This window comes from Haplochromis burtoni, unplaced genomic scaffold (assembly GCF_018398535.1).
Source record: "Haplochromis burtoni strain Fernald_Lab_line unplaced genomic scaffold, NCSU_Asbu1 Contig_512, whole genome shotgun sequence".
Taxonomy (NCBI): domain Eukaryota; kingdom Metazoa; phylum Chordata; class Actinopteri; order Cichliformes; family Cichlidae; genus Haplochromis; species Haplochromis burtoni.
The window spans coordinates 105,528-131,092 of NW_024582873.1; the positions used below are offsets into that span (position 1 = coordinate 105,528).

Sequence of the window (25,565 nt, forward strand, 5' to 3'; positions counted from 1 at the left end):
ACAGTGCTCAGCTTAACTTAAACATGAGAGCCGAAGGCTGACAAAGGAGGAAAGAAATGAGAGAAAAACACAAATGCATGGTCAGTTTTGTTGTTTTTCTAAAATTAAGGAAATTATTGATTAAGACCAAACATATAAATGTATTCATACCTGGATAAGTTATAAAGATAGGCGTCTGACATGATGGGTTAGAGGTGTTTCTCTGTAAAGGAAAGTACTTGTAGATTAGCCAAAAATAAGCTTGTGTTTCCCAAATCATAAACTGAAGTTTATGATTTTGTAACGTTATGTCGACTTAAATTGTTGGATGAGGAGGAAGCAGACTGAGAACCTCTTGGTCCAAGGCAATGCATGCTTCTGCACCACACAGTGTGTGAGACAGCCCTTATAGATACCTAACATAGATACTTACTCTCTAACCCTGACATTTGTTATTTTTCTCAATCTTGCAATTATTTCTCAATTTGTTGAAAGTGATCAGTTAAAAGATCCCGTTAAAAGATAATTCATTCTTAAGATATAATAAATCCAAATGTATGGTTGCACGAGGAAACAATGAGCACCTCCAGACAAAACATGAGGTCTCAAGATGTCTAAAATATCTTCACTCTCATTGGTTCACAGAGCAGCAGCTGCATCAGAGCACGATAACCTCTTTCCATTGTTTGTAACAATGCATATGCTTCATGTCACTCAATATCGGCTCTATATGTGTGTCAGACAAGGGCATTAGAGGGAGGGGGAAGGGTCTGAGGCTTTTTCCCCCCTAAAAATTATGACAGTTTTGAAACATTTTTAAATACATGCCTTTAAAACACAAAAATAAAGAATCGTGAAGTCTCATCTCAGCAGGAAGACCAGTGGTTTGGTTATTGTAAAGGAACCAAAGCCGAGTGCTGTTACATCATGGAGTGAACAAAAATTCAAGCTTAGCTGAGAGAATTCCCTCTGAAAACTGACAAACTGACAAAAAAACCCTCTGAAAATGGAAAAACTACAGATCTGATGTGGTAATGCAAATTGGGATGATCGTGGCTCAAGAGTTGGCAGTTCATCTTATAATTGGAAGGTTGCCGGTTAGAGCCCCAGCTCCGACAGTCTCGGTCGGTGCAAGTGTCCTTGGGCATGATACTTCATCTGTTGCCTACTGGTGGTGGTCAGAGGGCCCGGTGGCAGCCTCGCCTCTGTCAGTGCGCCCCAGGGCAGCTGTGGCTACAATGTAGCTTGCCATCACCAGTGTGTGAACACGTGTGTGGATGATTGAATGTAGTGTAAAGCGCTTTGGGGCCCATAGGGACTAAGTAAAGGTCTATACAAATACAGGCCATTTACCATTAAAGAAAGCTGGATTTTGCAGGATCATTTGTGGTGGAAAGGTTTTCCACCTAAACAATTAGTTTAATTGTTGTGCTGATTTCATTTCAGTTTTGCTCCTTTTTCCATGCTTTTAAAGTACTTCTCATTTTACAGTCAAACATGTTATTAGGTACATGTAACTAGTACTGGGTTGGAGCCACTTTTGCCTAAATTCTTCAATGCAAAGATTCAATGGGGTCCTGGAAACATTCCTCAGAGGTTTTGGTCTATACTGACATGATAGCATCAAAGAGTTGCTGGAGATTTATCAGCTGCGTGTCCACAATACAAGTCTCCCATTCCAACACATCCCTGAGGTCCATTCATTTTCTTCCACTTATCCAATTAAGGGTTACGGGGAGTGGAAGTGGGGTGGGTGAAGTCTATCCTAGCTAGAATACAACAAGAGGCAGGGTACACCCTGGACAGGTCACCAATCTGAAACAGGTCTAACACAGACAGACAGCCATTAACACTCACATCACCAGTTAACCTAACCCCACTAACTGAATATCTTTGAAGGAAGCTGGAGTACCCGGAGAAAACCCACGCAAACACGGGAGAACATGCATGCTCCACACAGAAAGGCCCCGGCCAGATGGCGGTAACTCTGGAGGCCATTTGAGTACAGTGAATTTATTATCACGTTCAAGAAACCAGCTTGATGATCTGAGCTTTGTGACATGGAAGTTGCCATCAGAACATAGCTACATGTGGTCGCCTTGATCGTGGCTATTTGCTTAAATGCACTGAGTTGCTGCCATGTGATTAACTGATTAGCCGTTTGTGTTAACGGGCAGTTGAGCAGGTGTACCTAACAGAGCGAGTAGTGATGCTGTAAAATGACACAAATGCATCTTTATTCCCTGTGATTACACACATTCTCGAACAAAACCAAAATGTTTTAGTGTTTGGGCTCTCCGATCCCTGCTCTTTGCTAACAGTCTATATATAATAAATAAATGTCAATTACGGTGCTTTTGTGAATATTTAAAAACAAAAAAAAACGAAAATCGAACAAAAAAAACCTTGAGGTCTACTTAAACTCTTGTCTACTTTTATGCTTTCAAGGCTTCTTGCTCTTGGTAAAAGCAAGAGAAAACTGAAAAGAGCAACATTTTAGAAATATTTTAATTTGTTTTCAAAAGATAAATCAATAAAATAAAAAAAATAAAAACAAGATGATCACACAAAAAAAAGCCCTATGCAGTGTTACCTATTACCACGTGGTGGCAGCATTGCGCCATATGTGTAAATGGAAACTTACTGTGATCTCTCTTTCTATGTGTACAGTTAGGTTTTTGAGCTTTATACATTGAAAACGTAAAACACGATCTCCCACTATGTGTGCACAAAGGTCTGGTCAGCTCTTACAGGAAAACACATCGAGTCCCACTCTAAGTAACGAATGCTATGATTCATAAAACAAATCTTTGAATCATTGTGAGCCATTTCTGAAGTACTATCATGCCAGTGCAGCAATGACAGTATATGATTTTTAATGTATGAATGTTTTTCTGTGATTAAATGTGAGTAAATGCAATAAACCACCACTTTCTAAAGCTGAATCTAGATCCAAATCTCTCAGAAAGATACATGGACAGCTTCAAAGATTTTTTTTAAAATGTCCTGTTATCCTTTATACTAGCTTTCTTATCTTATTTAGTTATTTTCTAAACTTGTCTCTTACCAGAGAGTTTGGGGGGGGGGGGGGGGGGGGGGGGAGAGAGACGAGAGAGAGAGAAGATGGCAGAGCGAGAGAGAGTAAAATCACTGAACAAAGACACCAACATATAAATCATGTTCTTGGGAAGAAAAGTTTTTCTTTTTAATTAAAAGTCACATACAAAAGGAATATTCCACATTAGGTTGCTATAAAACGTTCATTTGTACATCTTATTATACAGATCAGCACAGCTCTGTGGTAAATGACACTTTAAACCTTTACTCTAATAAATGCATATGAATTCAATAAAAATGTTCACGCATCTGTGTTAAACAAAATTCAACAGATGTTGCACACATACAGGTCAAAACATCTGAAGCGTCACAATAGTTTATAAAAAGACACCTGTGTTATTCTATTTGGATGCATAGCTTTAAGTACAGTTCTTACAAGGCTTTTTAAAACATTTTTTTTAAAATTCATTATCCAAAAGAAGGGGGGAAACCACTGAATTGAAAACGTCTTATCTGTAGAATCTGTCTACGCAGTAAAAATCTCAGAGCCTAGCAGGCAAATATACTGGCTTTTGAATAAAAAAAAAAAATTCTGACTGTATCTGGAAGAAAACCATGACTTAAGTGCAAAACCTTTAAAATATAAGGAAATGTTTATCTATGTTGCCATTTTTGCTGGCTGAGGATTGAGTTACGCCGAGTTCTGTGATTGTACTTTACTTGCTCAGACTTCCTCCACAGGTTTTCTCACTCTCTCTATTTAAAAACTACATTCATCAGGCGCTGTAATGACAATATACTTAGCCAAGAGGTAGGCTGGAAAACAACCATCAGACACGACACTGATCTGCAGCCAGAACCAATAAACATTTGGCTGCTTTAAAAGTTGAAGAAGGAAAAGCTGGTGTCCTGTTGTGCACACGAGAGAAGTCTAACCTCTCCTGTTCTGCTCCTCATTTATCAGGGAAATCATCTAAGAAATTTACCGTCAAAGGATTGCAGCAAAAAAACATCAGGTAGCTTCAAAAGGAACAGAACAAAATGCTTGTGCTCCAAATCAAACAGCCCATTTTACAGATATGGAATATGAGAAGATTATTAAGTGGCCACTAAATAAAAACAGGGAATCAGTGCTGGATTTAAGAGAGTTTAGGTCAGGTTTGCAAGAACAGAAATTCTCAGTGTTACTCACTTTGAGCAGTGCTCATTGGCTCAAGTTTGGTCACTTTGTAATGGTTATATTCAAAACAGCGCTGATTTATTAGCTGCAGAGCATTCCGTGCACACGCACTCGATTTTCTGCTACAACATGTATAAAGTTTTAATAGAAACTGGTAGAAGCTCGTTCTGCATACTTATTAGTTTTTTAGATGCTGCAAATACTTTAAACTGGAAGTTTATGAGCCCCACTCTTAATTTTTCCTAACAAGTAAGCAGTTTAACAGTGGCCATGTGACATCAATAAAGTTATATACTGTTAAAATTTTTTTAAACAACACAGTACAGACGTCTTGAGTCACCGTCTTTATATTTTGCTTCCAAGCATGGTGGTGCTGAGAAATACTTCTACAAAGTTTTCCAAAGGTCTTCCAGAGTTTTTCTTTGGGCACTGGCTGTTTTTTCCATTCATTTTCAGTTCAATCCTTGTACCCGACTACTTTCAGGGGAAGGCTGTTTTCTTTGTTTGGCCATATATATGAATGATTGAAGCATAAAAGGCACCAAACTCGAGGGATGAAGCAGTGTTGTGTTCATAAAACCATCAGACCTGTTTCCATTGAGACAACTAACAGACAACTTAGCAAAGAACCAGTTCTAGTTACAATTCATCTTACAGCCATCGATAAAGCATGGTGGAGGCTGTGTCATTGTTTTAGGCTTTCGATTTAGCCAGTGTAGTAGGAGTCATAGCCTGGCCTTCCTAGAGCCGGAGCTTTAACATTACTGAATAATCATTCTGACAGAAGAGCCAACGTCAAACGAATATGTGGAATAACTGGAATGAAGAATAAAGGTGGTCTTATTGAATATTGACTTTCAAACACTGCTTATCAATTTCCAAGCAAAATATAAAGAAAAGAAGACTTTTGCACAGTACTGTATTTTAGTAGGATTACTTTATAAGAGAAAGACTTGCATATACTGAATATCCTGCATTTTCATAAAAGAAACAAAGTAAGTAATTTTTGCCTATTTGTTAAAAGCCATCTTCACATGTATCACAACTTTCACTTCCAGCTCACAGCAATGTCTAAGCGTGACTTAGTTTCAGTACCTCTGGCTGCCATGTTGATTTCCAAATGGATTCACAGTTGCAGTGTTTATATTTGACAGCGGTTCAGCCTTCGGAAACACTGGTCTAACAGGGTGCTCCCTGTTTTGTTTTGTTTTTTTAGAAAAAGCAAAAACATTAACAGTGCACGACCAACTGCAAGTGAAAAGAAGCTTCTGGGGAGTTTCTACATGGGGGTTACAAAAATAATGTCATCTGAAAACATACTAGCAAAGCTCATTTTACACGGTGGAGACGCTGTAGGCTGCAAAGTGTTTCACTTGGTGAACTCACAAGGCGTTTAATTGTTAACTTTCTACGTCTTACTTGAAGATGGAGAACTGACTTGCCTGCTAGTGCAACAAGAACGGCAAAGAGAAATGCACGCTGGTTACTGGAAGGTTTTTTTTTAGGTCAGGTTAATCTGTGGAAACGCAGAGGGTAGAGAAGCAAAAAAGATATTTCTTAGGAAAATAAAAGTATAGAAGAAAAGCTTGACCTTGGTAGTGCTTCTGTATGAAATTGAGTTTTTGTTTACAGGTGTGGAGCTTCACAGGAGGGTCAAAATAAAAAAATTGCCATGCCAAAGATAAAAAGATTCAAATAGTACTTTAAAATTCCCTGAAAGAAGAACTCGGAGCTGTCTTTGTTAGATTTCTACATCAAGTCCTTCTTACCAGACTATTTCTCTAAATACAAAGCTCCCCTCATTCTGAACATTTCTGACATAATTTGATGTTATATTCCTCCAGAAAAGAGAAACTTTTGACCTTGAAAGTCTGCATTTTCCATGGAACGAAAAACAGCAACCCACAAACTGCCCTGATAATTAAATAAACAGAGTACACGCTTCCAAAAGGAAGAAGTACAAGCAAAATAAATAAAAGCTGAGTGATGTATTCCTGTGTTAAGCTCAAAGACGAACTGGTAACCTCGGTTTTGAAGAAACGCGAAGATCACATAATGAACCCGCGCCCTGAAAGTGTCTCAGCTTTTCTGTGGCGATTAATCTACACGGGGGGAACAGAGCTGCTGCGTTCCTGCCCCACCTGAGAGAGATTTTTTGTTTCATATCAGGTAAGATGTGATAATATTCAATCCCATTTGTGCCACAAACTTACCGAGAATCAATTTAGAGATAAGACACTCTTTCTTTTTTTGTTTTAGTGGTGCGTTTTGAAGAAACACCGTGGTGGAGCTTGCACTGAAATAAATGAATACACAAAAAACTCGAGAAGGTCAGTGAGAATGAAGGAAATGCCTGCCAATTTGCCTTTTACTTGAATTGTCTCCATTTTTTTCCAAAGTTAAAACATCAGAGTAATGCGATTACAGCTGTAAGTCTGCACTTACAGCTGCAATTTATGACTTTGGTGACATTTCTCAGTTTGGTTTACTCACTTTAAAGTTTCTCTGCCCAGATTTCCTGTTTGCTCCACATGACACAGTGACCACAGCATTACAGACAGTGGCTGGACCAGCGTCCTTAAGGGCTGGCAGCCAATCATGACTGATAATTCTAAGTAACCAATCAAACTCTCCAAAGCCATACAAGTGTTTTCAGTCATTGGGGCAGACTGAACATCCTTCTTGTTATTAGCTTAGCTTTGTAGCGTATCTGCCTGACGCAGCCAAATGTCTTTCTGTTCTTTTTTTAACTAAACCAGTCAATATTTAAAAGATGATACGTTACAACACAAATAATTCTTTTTCATGCGCTGGTAATAACTTCAATATCAGCGAAAATAAAATTTAGTTTATTAGATGTTCATGATAGTGAACTGAACTGAAAGAAGCCTCTTGGAAACGAGGTGAAACGTTTCCAAAAAGTCCAGGTTTCAAGCTCTTACACAGACACGATTTATGTTGATAACCATTTGTTAAAAACTGTAAGAGTAAATACAAGTATGCAAACATATTTCTTTGGTCAGTTACTCTGATTTGTTTCTTTCCTTCTTGTACTTGCATGGCCCAACGTGTCAGGAGTTCTGAAGGATTTACAAATGGCTTTTGCACATGTCATCCCAAAAACATGGTGATTTTTTTTTATCTGGCTGTTGATAAAAGTTTCTGATTTATGGAGTGCTAAAAAGACTCATGTGCCAACAAATTCAGAATCTGACTTTATCTATCCATTCAGATTCCTGTAAGATTGTGCAAATTTGCACATATTAAGATATAATGCCTCACTTGCATATTGAAACACTATATCCTTAATGTAAATAATAATCTGGGTAAGTTTCATGTTGATCTATGAGTTTTTACCCTGTTTACCTGGACGATGCATGATATCTGTCATTTATCACCTGTTTCTACTTGTAAAACTCTCTTGAATAACTGCTGCTGCTGAGGGCTCGTCCCTGTCAGACAACTCTAATAAGAATGCACAGTCCTCCCAGCTTTGCTTCTTCTGCCTCATTCATTGTGTTTCTGTTCTTAATTGCTTCTTTATGCCTCGTTATTTTTAATTAATGTGGCAAGCTCATCTTGCTTCACTAAACTCTGACATGAACCATAATCTGACATTTAATTAGCCAAAAGAACTGAAAATATCACTTGTTTGGACCAGTTTGCTTAGAGACCTTTGTAGAAACCACAAACTGTAAAGGTTTACAGCTGAAAAGGTGAAAAAAGGTGGATTTGTTCAGGCCAAAAAAATTCAAATTTGCATGTCTTTAGAACAGTGAGTATATTTATATATATTTCAACATCAGAAAATTAATATTAAAACACATATTTTAAACATATTCCCAGCCATACAAAACAATACCTGACCAGCCATCCTTGTTTTGATTTTTTTTTTAAATTTGACAAGATCACAGCACTGAGTCCCTTTCCACTGTGGCAAATGTTCTATGAGTGTGTACTTGTATTTGGGTAGCACCCCCTAATGGTGATGTGGCAGGGGGTCATGGCTGTGGCTCCTCTGTATGTACGCCATTGCATCCCTGTATGTGAGGGTCAGCTGCGGTCGGTCGTACATCTCACTGAGTGCCTGAAACTTTGGGCCCCACCGCGAGAGTCTGTCATAAACAAAACCTCCATCATCTTCCTCCTCTTCCCCGTCGTCCCGATCACCGTCGCCTGTGTTGATGTTTCTATGGGACACTGTGGACCCCAGTGAACTAAGGCTTCCTGCCGACGACCCAGAGCCTTCCACGCACCAGACGTGGTAGGCGTCTGGCGGGAAAGCCTCATTGTCATTGTCTGCCTCCCAAATGATTCGCGCCACGTAGCTTCTAAAGTCCACGTGGGAGCGTGAGCCAGGCGGGGCATCAGTGTAACTGCCTATGTCGCTTGTCTCCACGTCTCTGTTTATATGAGCAGTGTAATTAGCGTAGGTTGCATCGCTGGTATAGTTGGCGTTGGCGGCATGCTGATGGTGGTGGTGATGTGGGATGCTGAGGTAGGGAGCACCTGAGCTGCACGAGGAACTGGATGGATGAACCTCTTCCTGGGAGCCCGGTGAGGATTTGATGAGCGGAGCGGTCGTGCAGGAGGATGACTGAGACAAACTGGAGCACAGTGGACGCTTCAGCTCTGTGATGTCATAACCGTTCTGGAAGGACGGAGGAAAAAAGAAGATACATGGGTACCTATTAAATCTGATGCTTAATTTTAAAAATTGTATTTTTTTTTACTGTAGTGCCCCTAGTGGTCAAATAATATAATTCCACATTTTGGTTTTACAACTTCAGGAAGGGGTGCTAGGCGAGTTCATACACCAAGTCTGGTCATAATACATGAAAGATGCTAAGACATGACATGACTTCGTGTCTGAAAGCTATGCCAACAAACTTTTCATGAATATGGTGGAAACCACTGTCAACTGGGTTTTTCGAATTTAACTTGGTCTGATGGTGGGTCACTTAATTACACAAATGGTTCCAGCTTTGGTGGCCCTTGAATGCTAAAATTTTTTTTAGATAACTTGTTTACATTATACATGCTTCCCTTAGGCAGTATCATTAGAAGACATAGCATACATTTTCACTGCTATGCAGATGACACCCAGCTCTATCTGTCCATGAAGCCAGATAACACACACCAATTAGTTAAACTGCAGGAATGTCTTAAAGACATAAAGTCCTGGATGGTCGCTAACTTTCTGCTTCTTAATTCAGATAAAACTGAGGTTATTGTACTCGGCCCTGAAAATCTTAGAAATATGGTATCTAACCAGATTCTTACTCTGGATGGCATTACCTTGGCCTCCAGTAACACTGTGAGGAACCTTGGAGTCATTTTTGACCAGGACATGTCCTTCAATGCACATATTAAACAAATATGTAAGACTGCTTTCTTCCATTTGTGCAACATCTCTAAAATTAGAAATATCCTGTCTCAGAGTGACGCTGAAAAACTAGTTCATGCATTTATTACTTCCAGGCTGGACTACTGTAATTCATTATTATCAGGATGTCCAAAAACTCACTGAAAAGCCTTCAGCTAATCCAAAATGCTGCAGCAAGAGTACTGACAGGGACTAGAAAGAGAGAGCATATTTCTCCTGTTTTGGCTTCCCTTCATTGGCTTCCTGTTAAATCCAGAATTGAATTCAAAATCCTGCTCCTCACATACAAGGTCTTAAATAATCAGGCCCCATCTTATCTTAATGACCTTGTAGTACCATATCACCCTATTAGAGCACTTCGCTCTCGCTCTGCAGGCCTACTTGTTGTTCCTAGAGTATTTAAAAGTAGAATGGGAGGCAGAGCCTTCAGTTTTCAGGCCCCTCTTCTGTGGAACCAGCTTCCAGTTTGGATTCAGGAGACAGACACTATCTCTACTTTCAAGATTAGGCTTCAAACTTTCCTTTTTGCTAAAGCATATAGTTAGGGCTGGACCAGGTGACCCTGAATCCTCCCTTAGTTATGCTGCAATAGACGTAGGCTGCCGGGGGATTCCCATGATGCATTGAGTTTTTCCTTTCCAGTCACCTTTCTCACTCACTATGTGTTAATAGACCTCTCTGCATTGAATCATATCTGTTATTAATCTCTGTCTCTCTTCCACAGCATGTCTTTATCCTGTCTTCCTTCTCTCACCCCAACCGGTCGCAGCAGATGGCCCCGCCCCTCCCTGAGCCTGGTTCTGCCGGAGGTTTCTTCCTGTTAAAAGGGAGTTTTTCCTTCCCACTGTCGCCAAAGTGCTTGCTCATAGGGGGTCATATGATTGTTGGGTTTTTCTCTGTATCTATTATTGTACGATCTACTGTACAATATAAAGCGCCTTGAGGCGACTGCTGTTGTGATTTGGCGCTATATAAATAAAATTGAATTGAATTGAATAACTGTTCCCAATCAGCGTGCCAAATTTCAAAACTTACTTACAAAGAAGAAGAAGAAACACTGGTTAGTTGTGGGCTCAAACACAGGATGTTTGTAGACTATTATTTGATTACCTGAGATGCTAAAATGCATTTTTAACGGTGAGGCCTTGATTCTTAAAAAAAAATCAACTGTCATGTAAAATGCAGAACATTGTATCCATTTATTGTGTGTGTGTTTGGTTCTGTGTACCTGGTCCTGCTCTCCTCCTCCCTCTTCATTGTAGTTGAGAATGTTTTCTCGGATGTCCTCCCAGCTCTCATGCTCAGCAGGGATGTGGTAAACTCCTCGCTTCCTGAACTTATTTCGGCTGCCTTTTTGGTTCCACACTGTCACTGCCACCAGCACCGCTGAGCGCACACACACGCACACACACATACACACATGCACAGAGGAGGATGGTATGAATATGCATCTCTTCGTAAATGTGCTTCTGCACCACCGGGACAGACATTAGTTTCCTTCCTGTATATTTGAAGCAGTGGCTCATTAAAGCTGCTCTGTGGAGTCATTTAGCCTCAATAAATCAGTACCAAGTTCATTTAGAAACATTAGTATAATTACGGCAAACAGGTGAAAAATAAATGAGGCAGCCATTGGGAAGAGTATCAAATTCTAACAGCTTTCTACGCAGCATTTTTATTGAGACTACAAGGTCATTTGTGTTTCAAAAATCACCTAGAAGATATTTAATCTGTTCATGCGAGACGAAATGAAGGCTTCTGATGGAAAAACACAAACCATAACACAGTAGGTGTGAAGCTGAGGGAAACAACCGTTCACTGGTTAGATTAAGTTGACTTATGAACAGCTTAAGGGGCGAATGGTTATTTTGTAACATTTATTTAACTGAATTCTCTTTGCGTCACCACAGCTTGTATTTTTAATGATTAGTGCTCCCAGAAAAAACTATTGATCTTCAAACAGTAAAGGTCTGCAGTGGAGATTCGACCCAACCGGGCTGGATGTATGCGCACACTTTTTTGCCAGCTTCCATCTATCTAAATAAGTTTAATTTCTGTTGATTATGCTGCCAGTGTCAATCAGAGATGAGTCATCACATGACTCATACTGAAGTCAGATGTGAGTCATACATTTGGCAAATTTCATCTCCTCCTACCGTAAGCCTCTGGTCGTAACCTGAATCTCTCAGCCAAGACTCTGGTGGTCATACCACAATCTCGGCTCATAACCAAGGTGATCTGGCTTTCTCTGTCAGGGCCCTCACTCTTTTGAATATTCTTCCCTCTTTAAAGACACTTTTTTTTTGTGAGCATGCTTCTTCTGTGCCTCTAATTTAAATTATGCTGATATTCTCCTTTATAATTGTTCTATCAACTTCTACTGCTGAATCTTTATTTTAGTTAACTAGTTTGTGGAAATTTGGATTTTCTTTATTCCCCACTTTTAATCTTCTTGTGCTGCCAGGATTCCAACAACTAATATTGTTTGATCTTTATCTCCTCTTAAAGCATGAGTGCTGTCACCCAGGTTGGCACATGCTAAGATGTGACCCTCTGTTTTCTGAGACAGAGAACATTAACCTTTTTCTCCCTCACACAAGACTTTGTCCAGCTCACTTCAGCCTCTTATTTCTTACTGGCTTCCTCTTATGAATAGAAAGTTTGAAAAGTAGGTGGGAGGGGCTTGAGAGATTGTTACCCACCCTCCCTGAAATCATCAAGAGTCAAAAGTAGAAAAAAAACCCCAGTCTATCTTAGAGCGGTCTTCAAAGAACACTTGTACACATGCTGATCTCATTTACTGAAACATTAATCACAACAGAAACGAAACAATTATAGATAAATTTGCAGACTTTAGAATTCTGAGTTTCAAAATAACCACAGTTTTAATATAAACTACTAATATGCCATCATACTTTCCTGGAAACAAAACAACAACATAAATATTTCCCGTACTGTTAGTTATATTGTGTAATTCATGACAACATCAGAGTTTATTGTGTGAGGTTTGATTTAGTTCAGTAAATTATGTGTCATTCAGATGACTATAAACCAAAGAACTTTAGCAAAGTTTACCTCATCGTACTCTCTCTTAATTTCATTCTGTTAATGACTCTCTTTGCTCTTACCGAAGAAGACGAGCAGACACATGCTGATGGCCAAGATGGAGCTGGGGCTCAGAGCGGGCAGCCGGTGACCTTTGACCTGCCCCAGCTCGCAGCGTTGACCCCTGAAACCCTCCTGACATCGGCACCGGTAGCTATCGGGTGAAAGCGGCTGGCAGACACCACCGTTACGGCAGGAAGAAAGTCCACAGGGCGATGGCGCGCAACGCTGCTGACCTGAGTCGTCAGTCACGGTTACCTGACCACCAGGACACCTGGGACATGATGGAGAGCAGGACAGATGACAACGTTAGTTAGATGTGGCACTAAAATGGAAATAAATTCTTGGAAAACTTTATGCGTGACCTCATAGGAAAGACAAAAAACTTTTAAGAAACAAAACTGCTAAAAGAATGAATTAATAGCTTCCCACCAGTGGAAGCTATATAAGTGTGCTGCTTTGCGTTTGTGTGTCATTTACTTGCACTGGTGTTTCCTCCATAAGTCGACGCACCGCAGCGGGCTGCGGCAGGGCTGGCTGCTGCAGGCATTGCTAGAGCACCCTGAGGTGACACCACGTCTCTCCAGCACCGTCACCAGGTCCCGGCTCTGGCCATCCAGAGGCAGGACGTGACCATTAAATCGAACATCACGCAGACAACCTGTTTGCCAAAAATTCCTGTTTAGCATTGCGTCCAATATGGTTTTTAAGATAAACTATTCAAAAATAATGCACTTGTGATGTAATGAGTGAAACTCAAAAGCTAAACTAACTAATTGCAATGCTTTATCTTGAAAGAACAATTAACACAAAAACTTAAGGAAAACACAATCATTGCTTCATTTCTGAGTTATCGCTGAATTAAGCATCTGCACAGCTATAAAGTATTTAAAAACTGAATTCTAAGTTTTCTGGTAACATTGTGAAAGCAAGAATAAATCCAAAGAGAAACACAGTGTATTTCAAGAATTTAAATACTTGTTGCCATGGCTGTCAGGCACTTAAGAGTCATTTTACTCCATTCAGAACTCACTTGAATAAACAAAGACTTTTTTTCTGAAATTAGATTCAGCTCTCACCCTGGAAGTCAGCCTTGTCTGGTCCATTACCAACCATTAGGCTGGATGGATGAACCACGATCTCCCTGCGGCTCCCCAGGCGGGCCTGCACTTCCCTCGAGCCCCCGCCGTGCTCTAACCGCAGGGTAAACATGTTGTCATAGCGACTGAGGCTGACCAGGACCCACTGCCCGACATCCACCCGCTGGCCAGGAAGCCGCAAAGCGTGAGCGCCGTCACCAAGGTTGGCACGTACTGAGATGTGACCCTCTGTGATCTGAGACAGAGAAGAACATAAACCTTCGAAAAAAAGCTGCTGCTCGGGGATTTAAATTCTCGCAACAAGATCTGTCATGTGGGGAAGTAAAAACTGCCACCCATTAAAAATGCATTCATTATCTAAAAATGGTGCAGTAAAAGTGCAGTATTTGATAAAATGGTTAAATGTTCTTTAAGAAAAAGTGAGATTATCTTGATAAGTGGATGCTGTTTAAACTGTGATATAAGCAGGCTTATTTTTGAGGATAGCTATCATGTGAAAGGTTAGTCATTGTTGTTCTACAGGTGGACTGACCTCCAGTACGACGTATTCATTGGTCTCCCGGGACGTCACAGACAGCAGGGTCCCTGAGGTGGCTCTGGTTCGGACGAGCAGCTGAATGTTTGTGCGTCGGGAGATGCCGCCTCCTCTGAGCTGAAAGCGCACCACACTGCCCGAATCGAAGGAGAACTCTGGCATGGCTGAGGGGGGAGGAACATATAAATGTTTAAATTGTTTCACACAAAAGGACGAACTTGAACTATTAATCTTCTTTACAGACTGAAAACAAAACATGTACACATAAGGAGGTAATTGTTTTTCACAGACTGTTTGGCCTGACTGCTCTCAGTCAGATCTAACAGGTACAACACTGACTGCTTGCTGTGGATGTCACAATTATTAAGCTGACCACAGAGCCCTGGAAAAGGAGTCAGACTCTCTGTGTGTGCTATTTTAGGCTGACGGGCTTTCTTTGCTCCGAAGTTTCACAGCTTTTATGAAGATTTCTAAAATTTCCAAGGTCCATAGATCTAATTCTGTATTCCCAAAACTAAAGATTTAAAAGAGGAAACTACACTGATATGGACTGAAACGCTCTGACCCTCACCCCTGTCACACTTGTGCCCCGTGTATCCAGCGTGGCACTCGCAGCTGAACGAGCCCCAGTCTGCGAGGCAGGTTGCGTGAATCCCACATGAGGGTCCCGCCGCCGTTACGCACACGCCGTCTGTGAGCTTACAACCTGGGGTGCTGTCCACACTCTCACCGGGAGATGCCAAATCATACACCTAAGGGACAACAAAAGAAAGGAGGGAGATGATTATTTGTTGAAAAAAAATATTTACACAAATTTTCTGTTATATCCAGCAAACTTTCGTCACATGCTTTACAAAGGAACCCAGTGCTGCCTCTGGTCATGTGATCCAGGCTGCGCACACAGCCAAGTATAGATCAGAGAAGTTTTTTTTTTTTTTTTCTTTTTTATTCTACCGTTTTCCTTCTTTATATCTGAAATAGAACAAAGACCAAATTTGACATGCACTGAATTTCTAAATGTGCCCATTCTTTCTGGTTGGCAGCCATTTTCGTGCTGTGTCAATCTACCTTAATGCATGAGCTACAAAAATGTGTTTTGAATTTTTCTGAGGGAATCAAGAAACCAGCTTTGATTACAGAACAAAGAAAAGCATGTAAGGCGGGGGGTTCTGTTTCTGTCTCTTTTAAGGTTTTAAAAGCCTCTTTCTACTGTCATAAAAATTTGGCTTTGAAAAGTGAAACTAAAGGGGTTCCTCCTCAATGGAGCATGAATGTGCTCAGCAAACCTCCCACAGTTCCTCACACAATATTTCATCTACATAAAAAACAAAAACAAAAAGACCCCAATTGCTTCCTAATCATTGTATCAACACTGTAATTCATCATTTTTGAAACGTGATTTAAAAATGTTGGGCTCTGGATCAAAGTTTAGGATGGACAGTCTGATTTTTTTATATGTATGTTGTTGATGCAGAACTTTGAGCTTTGTGAAGCTTTGAGGCTTCAAGTGTGCTACTCTAGTTTAAAGTGGAGCTATTATGGGTTTCTTATCTTCTGTCATATACAGTTGGATCCATAATTTTTAGGACAATGATGCAATCTATTGTAATTTTGCATCTGTATATAACCCCAGTGGATTTTAAACCAAACACTCAGGCTTTCAGCTTTATTTCAAGGGGAGTAAGAAAAAGTATATCTTTAACTGTGTAGGAATTACAGACTTTTTTTTTTTTTTACATATACAAAGTCATACCAGAGGCTAAAAATAATCAGATAGTTGACCAGCAGTCTGATAAGGCCAGCTCTTGGCTCTTGATGATGATTAATATTGTCACCTCAGACCCACAGCTCTGGCTATGAGCACAGAATCTTCACCCACCTGATGTTCAAACCTTCTGTTTATAGAAGTAAACCAATGAGAAAAAAGCTGGCTTAAAGGAAGCGTGAGGAGCCAAAAGGGCTTCTTTCAGACAGATGATGAACCGAGGGGCTGTACCAGTTCCCAGCATTAGATAAATAAGGATTCATTTGAGCTGATTTGAGCAAAACTCGTCAAGCACCAAATAACAAAAAGATGTAGCTCGAAATGAGCATAGAAAAAATATTTATCTCTATAAGTTTAAATTGATTTAATTTGAACTTGGTACAAAATAACAGCTAGAGGATGGAAAATACGCTGATACCTTCATGCTGGGTTATGCCAACTTACCATATTTAGAAAGAATAAATGTAGCCAAACCTTTAATTACTCACAGAGGACTTTTGATGCATGCTGAAGGCAACAAGAGGGCAGGTTTTCTCTCAAGATCAGTGTCTCTGCTTCTGTGGTTACTGCATGAGCTCACAAACTGGGGATCTTGTACATGTATATTTATTGATCTTGAATGCATGAAAACATTAAATAAACCCCATAGCACGGTTAGAACATATGACCTCTATGCTCACAGGGCACAGCTCCATCAAGCAGTCATTGCTTACAAACGCACGGTAAACTACAAACAGATCCTGGTTAACTGACACCTCCAGTGAGGTTGTAATCAAACAAAATGACTGCTTTGAATCACTTGCTGAGTTTGTGTGACTCCCCATCATCAGTCACTGCACTGTGTGGAGTCCTGCTTGACCTTTAGTGCAAGAGCACTGATATTGCCCACTGAAAGAAGTCCAGCACCCCACTCGCACTCTTCAGATTCACAATAAATTGCATACATGAGGTTAGAAAAGGAACCACTTTGCCATATTTGCCATATCTACCTTCCCTGTTTGGTGCATGTAGAAACAAAATCTTCAGTCTTCAATTAGAATTTGATACTTTATTAGAGTGCAAACACGACCACTGGAAGGTTAACCTTTAATTACCTTTAATCCCTCATTATTATCACTATAAATCATTTTATGTGGCAGTGTTTTGCTAATTTTTTTTAAAATCTTTTAATGCAAAAAACTGTAACTCATCCACCATTTGAAGGCAGAGTTAATCTTACTCCTGTAAAATCAGAGCATTAGACTAAAGGAGGCATCCCCAAAACACAGGGGATTGCGGTTTGAATGAGGTGCCACAGTGACAGGCTGATGGTAACATACTTCCACATCTTCTTGTCTGAAAGCTGGTTGAAATCTTTCCAGGGGACTATTTTGGGATATTTGAGAAGTGACTGAGGTTTGCAGCAGTAAAGGAACCACAGCCACACGCTGAGCTTCATGAGGACGAGGGAGATTCTTTTCATTTATGTTACATTTTGGACTGTGATGTTGTTATGCTGGCCTTGGCTGAGGAGCCGAGCCTAGATCACCATCTGTCCAACCACCATCCCTGTGGTACTCACAGGCGCACAGATAAACACCATCACCATCCACCAAGGACTGCAAGTGAATACATGCATGAACAAACACAAACAGGTGCAGACCTGCAGACATTAAAACTGCATTTAAGAGCCAAGAAAAACACACACACACACACACAAAAAGCCTAATGATCTCTGGGATTAAAAACAATCATTTAAAGAGGCTTTAAACAGAGTATGGCTATTAAAATCTAATCATTTACATTAAGGCTTTTTGCCCCCAAAATTTCACACACACATTCATGTCCCCACAATAGGAACTCTACAAACCAGCATGCTCATATTGTAATATTACCTGACTGTCGACCACCAGGTTGCGGATGCAGCCAGTGAAACTGCGGTAATGTCTGTGAGGGGACATTTCCTTCACCCCTCCCAACTGCAGTGGCTGGAAAACATTCAGATACCTGAAGAGGAGAAGAAATAAGGAAGGGAGGAAAAGAAGTGGAGGATGACAGAAGAAGGGAAGAAAAACAAAGTAGTCAGAGGATGAAAAGCAGAGTTGGGAGGATGATGTGAAAGAAGAAGATTCGGAAAAGGAAAAAAAATAAGGATGAATTGAATGAAAACAAAAATAAAGGAAAAAAGAAAGCAAGAGAAAGGTAAATTGGGTTTTTCACAGCAAAGTTTTATATTCTCTGTGTTAAATTTGTAAGTAAGCAGTGAAATCTGGGGTTGTTCTTACTTCTGATTTCCAGGTGTCTCTCCTGCAGCTCTACAGCTGGACTCATCTGTCTCCAACTCATTCACAGCCACCCCTCCACACTGGTCCAGGATCAGCTGGACAGCCTGAGGACAAACAGAATGCACACCGTTACCTCATGTAACCCACCTTTTCCTCCTATTTTACAAGTTTTTTGATTTCCTGTTCCTTTGTTTCTTTTTCATTATTTCCACCTATCCAGTCATCCATTCATGCATCTGCTATACTGCAGATAAGTCTCACCTTTCCGTCACTGATGATGTCGAGGCGATGCCAGCGTCGGTCGGTGACAGTGGATTTGGGTGGAAACTGCAAAGTGAGTGTTCCTGATCCGTGGTTTATGCTCAGAGCTGGAACGCCGTTTCTCAACTCTGAATGGGGAGTTGAGAATATTATCTTTGTTTTCTCTTTTCCATCTCACGGTAAACACACATACACATACACACACACACACACACACACACTACAGTGACCCAAATACAAAATCCCAACAGGCCTAAATAAACAATAAAGTCAAGTCTGTAAACATCAACATAACAAATGTGTAAAACAGGCTGGAAAATATGTTTAGAGCTCATAAAGTGAATTTTGAGGGCTGCCTTACTTAAGTTGATGTGTGCAGTAAAATTGAACACAGCTTTGGGTCATTTAATACCCACTATGACAAAAAAAATATTCGTTTCTTGTGTCTTAAAAGTTGACGCATGCCCTGACATCACTTCTCCTTATTGCTACGTAAGCTTCTGGATCCCATCAACAACTGCAGTAAGCCACTTTATCAATTTTCTCTGTGTGAATCTCCCAATATCCTTTCATCTGCTGCTGTAAAATGTGTGCGTTTGTGTCTATGTGTGTATGACCTGATCAACCTCATAGTCACAATATTGGACATGTAAGTGCAAAAACGCTTCAGAGAGATCAATCCTGCAACTATCTTTGATTTTCCCCTCCCCGGACCACTGCAGCAACAGCCTGGGTTCAATAATTACATAACTTTAATGCCACAAGATTATGCAAGAAGTGTTCGAAAGGCCATCTGCAGGCTAATCCATCAGCACCACATTAGGGCCACTGGGAGCTGACATTAGAGTTTATGAAGCTCCTCATCCACTGAGAAACTGTCTATACAGCAGCGGATTGATGAACGCTTTGTGTTTGCTGAAAAGCAGGACCGGCAGCACGTTCCCATCAGCACTGTGAGATTAGTATGATTGTTATAGAGCTAGGAAGTTAAAATAATTTGTCAGCTTTCAGCAAAAGGGTACTGAAGTTCAAGCAGAATGTGTTTGCTGCAGCAAATGAGCCACTCTCAGAGACTTCTGCAAGCATTGCAATAATCACCTCTGCTCCTCATTTTTCTAACGCTTTGTTGGTTAATAGATGATTCTTTTTATCTATATCATACCAAACCTAGCTGAAAACTACAATGACTAGCTGATAGTCTAAGAGTTGATAAATAAAATCAGAGCCATCTGTACACTGAAATGTGCTGTTAGCTTTGAATCACGACAATCTCTTTGCTGGACCAACATGGTGGTTGTGTGGTCCAAAGCTTATGTACCAAAGTGTTGCACATTTATATTTTATTTTGCGTTAAACTGAAAAGTTAAAGGACATCACAGGTCCAGTAAATGAAATGCATTAGCCACATCAATCATCCCAGAGCACACACTAAACCTAATAATTTAAATTTAATTTGATCATTTTCAGCCTTTGTACTCACAAACACCTTCCAGAGAATCGATTAGATAAAGAATTATATTTAGACAGTGGAATTCAAAAGCCTTTACAGTAACGATCGAATCTAACCTCAAATCCACATATGTCATATAACAGTTCTGACTTCAGAACATCTACAGTACAATGTGCCACTTACCAAGAACATGAAGTTATAAGCTTTATAAACATGGAAGAAAACCCATTAGATCAAAGGCCTTACTGTGTAAACTGTGTTCTAATGTCACCTAGTGCATAATGGAGCTGTTGTATAGCTGCATGTAATCAGTGGTGCATTTTCGGATTCTTTGTTGGTTTTGTCACTAAGTCTTAAGATGCAAAGAACACCAACAGAAGGTTAGTAAGGGTGACTGTAAATCATTTATTTATTAGACTCAACACTGGCTCACACTTTCATGTGTGTTTTTGCAGCTATTTAAGAGCACCTTTACTGTCATACTGACATATTCAGGCCAAAATTTCTACTTCCTTCCAAGTGGCTAACTTCAACTGAAATTACTAGATCTAGCCTTATTAGTTTATTTGAAAATACTGACGGTTTGATCTTCATAGAACTTCCGAGTAGAACTCTTTGGATTTGTGTTTTAATTGAGTTTGACTCCAGAGCAAAGAAAGTTAAGACGTTAACTCTTAATCTACAAAAGTAGAAGCTTTACACACGAGAGCCTCAGTGTGAAACTCACCAATGGCAATGAAGTCCTCCTGCTCCCCAGAGTGAACATTACCAAGCGGCCCGTTGTAGAGGAGCAGCCCATTGGCCGACTCAGCCAGGAACTCCAGGGAGATGTGGCTCTGATAGCAAGGTTTGATGGGAGGGAACCAGGCGTAACCCTGGCCGCCAAAGCTGTGTTTGGTCTGCTGACACTCGGGGCCGTCGTACATGGGAGGACACTTGCATCTGAGACAGAGAGTTAATCTACTTTATTTTCTAATTATATTATTTATTTTATTATATTTCTTATTAAAGACTTTATACTGTCCATTAGTACTGCTGCAAAGCAAATTTCTTTTCTGACAGGTTCAAATGAACTGAGAGAGATCGACAGACAGAAAGATAAACAGAGACATAATCCACATTCAAGAAACCTTAATAGAAATGCTTAAAAACATAATATAAATCTATATTTGCCAGTGTTGATAAGTTTTTCAAGTGCAAGAAAAAGAAAGAGAGCAATGGAGAGTGAGCCATCTGTCAGATTTAGCAGCTGAAATGTTTCATCCAGTATCTCAACCATTAAAATCATGAGACAATTCAAAGTCAGCCAGCTTACTTTCAGCTGAAAATGAGGCTTTAGAGTGTTATTACTTTAAGAGAAATCTTCTGCCTCTCTTTCAAATGTTTGACAGATATACCTAGAGTTAACCACTGAACAAATACAAAATTTCTGCGAGCTTCACAAGGTGACTTTAACTGTTCAGGGCTTGAATCTGCCGCATACGACCGGCAGACTTCTAATCAGTACCGTCAGGTGAAAACTATGTAAACACAGAGCAGCCACTGAGAGAAAAGTAAGAAAAAGGTGATTCACAGTATCTCATTATAAAGAAAACTTTTCCTCCGATAACAAGTTTCAAAGACACAGCACTTTAGAGACTCTACTTGCTGCAATCAGATAAGTGCAACAGTTCAACCTCCAGGTAACTGGAAAAATGACATGTTCATATTTAATGTCATCCTGGATGCATTATCATATGAAGAATTATATGGAACATGCAAAGACCCCTCCTTGGCTTACACCTACCGGTATCCCAATGGTCCGTCCTGGCAGGTGCCCCCATTGAGGCATGGGTTGACGGGGTAAGCAGAACAGGACAGGTGGACTGCCTCACGGCCCCGGCAGCCACATTGCGCAGTCAAAGAGGCCGCCAGTGACACCAGAGAGATGTTACCAGAGCTGAGAGCCACCGGTGCCTGGCTGAATGAAACCTCATTGCTGCAACCTCCAGACTGGCTGCAGTCTGTGTATGGGCAGTCATCCACGCCCACCTGAGAGATGGACACGCCCAGAATGGCCTCCAGCTAAAGGTGATAAAAAAAGGAGTTAAGACACAAACAGAGGAACTTTCAAAATATGATAAGCTAAAAATAGAGACAAACTATATAATGAAACAAAAACCTAATGAGGGAAAGTAAAACAATGTTGAAACAAAGTAAAAATAGCATGGAGCAAAACGGAACCTCAGCTCAATCAAAGATAGATAACTCAAGATTTTGCTGAATAAACTGAAGAAACACTGCAAAAATGGGACAAAACTTCTCTGCAATGATCTGAAGGACTGATAAAGTCATACAGAAAACAATCACTGGTAAATTTGGTTCTATAAATCACTGAAACATGAAGTGTACTTAGTTTTTCATGGAACAAAAACCTGTGAAAACAATTGACTGTAGAATATTTTGATATAGACAGGAGTTCACGATCAGCTCAAAGAGTGTACTGACCAGGTTCTGTGGCCCTTAAACCAAACCCAAATCAACAAGTCTCCATCAGTGTGCTCCACAATTGATATGAGGTGTTTGTGTTGATATCCTGTGTTTGTTTTTGTCAAATGCGGTACTGTGCATTATTGCCAAACCCTGCCTTTGGTCATCTGTCCAAGAGGCTTGTCTTTTGTGTAGATGCAACTTTTCAAAACTAAACTGCGCTACCATGTTCTTTTCAGAAAGAGGTTTTCACTTGGAAAGCCTGACAAACAAGCCATATTTGTTCAATCTTTTTATAACGTTACTGTCATGAACTTGAACATTTAACATTCTACCCAAGGCTGTGAAGTCTCAGATGTAGTTCTTGTAGTTTCTCTGAACATTTCAGAGCCTGACCTTAGGGAAGATTTTTTGGGATGCCTGCTGCTAGGAAGATTGTGGCACTGTCTTAATACACACCTATAACACACCTTCTGTAGTTTCATTTGCTTCTGCAAGTGTAGCGATTTCTAAAAGAAACAATAAATGTGTACTTAGTTTTTTATAGGACCGCTCAGGTGAAAACTTTCTTTTCCACATTGTAGGATTGTAGGTATCCTCGAAACTAGGATAAGCTTGGCTAACCAAAACTAAAACAACCATGAAGCTAAAATTTAAGCTGGCGTTTGGTCCAAACCCATGGACCAAGGTTTCACACCTTGGCATTTTTTTGTCTTTGATTAAACTGATGAGTCCAATTCAGTTAGGTATAAAGCTGACCTATGATTAAGCAGAGGAAACAAAACTAAAGCTGAAATGAAGATGAAAAATGGCACACAACTAATTAAAAATCAAATATAAGCCCATCAAGACAGATTAAGTGCTAACTGTGTCGTTAAACTTCAAATAAGACTAAGTACTGTGTGTGAAATGAGTAAAACTAAAACTAGCGTGGGGGGAAAGCAAACTCAAACTAACAGCATTGAAGTCATGAGCTCTGTTTGAACATATTAGAGAATTTCAGAGAATGACAGGAAACGTCTTTGATCTGATGTCTACCTGCATCAGTGAAATCTGAATTTACTCTATTTCCCTTACTGTTATTTATGCACTTTGGTGTTTCTCTGTCATTTTCCCTTCCTCTTAAAGTTTTGCTGTCATTTGCTTTCCGTTGCCAAATTCACTCGCTTCCCTGCTTGTCATCCTGATTCTTTTCTCTCGTTTTGTTACTTTTTTGGAGGGGGGGTTAGGGGGTGAGAGGTTTTCATCAGAGTCCCTCAGGGTTTCCTGTCTCTCTCCAACTGTGTGTATTTCTTTTTTTGGAGTTTAGCTATTCAGCTGACACTCTCATCCACTGTGACTTACACTCCCCAGGCACGGCTTTAGATTTTGGCTCCAGAGCCAGTTTCAACATCGTCTTTTTTCGTGATGACTTTGTATCTCTCTGACATTTTTGTTCTAAATCAGCCAAGACACTTTTCCTCTTAACCCTGAGATAATTAAAGACGTACCTTTCATCTTCAGCATTTGATGGAAGTTATTTTAAATCATGCTGTGTTATTTATACTTTAACTAATTTTTATTGTTGTAGGTGCTGATTAGGCTTTTGAGCCAAGCTGCATTAAAGCTGGAGATGTGCTAACTATCTGTGTCTTGACACTTTGACAGGATTTATGTTAGCTTCAATATTTGAACAATATTTGCATCTCTGGTAATATGAAGGCTTTTCTAAACACACAATATGTAGTTTGTTTTGCAGTTATGCCTTAACATGAGCATTATGCACAAAGTAAAACTAAAACACTGCTAATACCCTGCTGTAGAAGGCAACAGTGTAGAAAATTTGTATACTTCAAGAAAATCATCAAGACACCCTGACAGCTATGTAACCAAAGTGGGAAGGAATTATGTACTTATGTGTTATACTTCTACAACTAAGCCTAGTTAATCAGCAGTAATGCCACCAGGCAATTATTTAAACCTTGATTGAAATGAACTTTACTTTCAAGATATTAAAAAAAAACGTGTATTTATTGCATAAACAGTCACAATATGATAATAAAACACATGCAATAAGGTATTAAAGGTTGTTTTTCTCATCTTCCTTTCAGCTTCCTTTGACTGTTTTGTTTTTCTCTTATACTGTCTCTGGTGTTATGTATTTATTCCCAGTGCTGTAGTGTTTCTGTGTATATTATCAGTATTATTAAACACTATTATTTAATCATTGAGTGAAATAGCTTTCTGATGTAATTTCCTGCACTGTTTCCTTCATGTGAGCATATGTACAGTAATATTGATTCACTTTATCCCCAGCATATAGCTACCCCTTCTTGAGGCTGAACCAGATGTTTCTTCCTGCTAAAAGCTTTTTTCCCCTCCCCACTGTTACCAAATGCTTCTTTATACAGGTTCGTCTGAGTGTTGGGGTTTATCTATATTATTTTTGGGTCTTTACAATATAAAGTGCCTTGAGGCAACTGTGGTTGTGATTTGGCGATGTGTAAATAAAAGTGAATCGAATTAAACAGAACCAGAATTAACTGAACTGAATCGAGCTGTGTGTATAAACTGATATTTGTACAGATATGTATTACGACAATACATTACACATTTCTGTAGCTATCTTTTGCTCCATTGTCAGTAATATTAGATGGTTTTGTTTTAGTAATATACTTTTCAGTTTTTGCTCATATTTTGGTTTTATTGGCCACAAATTATGAACCCCATAGTGCATATAGTAACTGAAGATGTTAATGTGAACTGCAGTTATATTACAGCATGCTACAAATCTCTCTTTCTCCTAATAGATTTATTCACATTATTGCTTTGCCAGTGTCGTAACTTTTATGCAGTCTTTTAAACAAGACGTCAGCTGAGCGACAGCTGACAGTTAGATATTTGATCTAGCTCGGCTGTCTATGTTTGCGCAAGTGTGTTTATTTAATATGCATATTTATATGATTCACCAACTGCCATCATCTGCCTGCCTGTCACAGAAATGAGATCAGAAGCAGCTCCCAATGCTTTAATGG

General features: G+C 39.8%; 1 protein-coding gene across 1 annotated transcript in view; it reads right to left on the bottom strand.

The window, feature by feature from the left end:
* Window positions 1-6,610: 6,610 nt before the first annotated feature.
* Window positions 6,611-25,565, bottom strand: part of si:dkey-22o22.2 (neural-cadherin) — a 138,393-nt gene continuing 119,438 nt past the window's right edge. The window contains exons 23-34 of the mRNA XM_005946955.3: window positions 21,869-22,146; window positions 20,810-21,024; window positions 18,633-18,760; window positions 18,372-18,475; window positions 17,982-18,093; window positions 14,914-15,094; window positions 14,340-14,506; window positions 13,787-14,042; window positions 13,188-13,368; window positions 12,731-12,981; window positions 10,831-10,988; window positions 6,611-8,867 (exon numbers count right to left, since the gene is read on the bottom strand). Of these exons, the coding sequence (XP_005947017.1) occupies window positions 8,196-8,867; window positions 10,831-10,988; window positions 12,731-12,981; window positions 13,188-13,368; window positions 13,787-14,042; window positions 14,340-14,506; window positions 14,914-15,094; window positions 17,982-18,093; window positions 18,372-18,475; window positions 18,633-18,760; window positions 20,810-21,024; window positions 21,869-22,146 (2,703 nt within the window). The 3' untranslated portion in view covers window positions 6,611-8,195. The remainder of the gene's footprint in view (window positions 8,868-10,830; window positions 10,989-12,730; window positions 12,982-13,187; window positions 13,369-13,786; window positions 14,043-14,339; window positions 14,507-14,913; window positions 15,095-17,981; window positions 18,094-18,371; window positions 18,476-18,632; window positions 18,761-20,809; window positions 21,025-21,868; window positions 22,147-25,565) is intronic.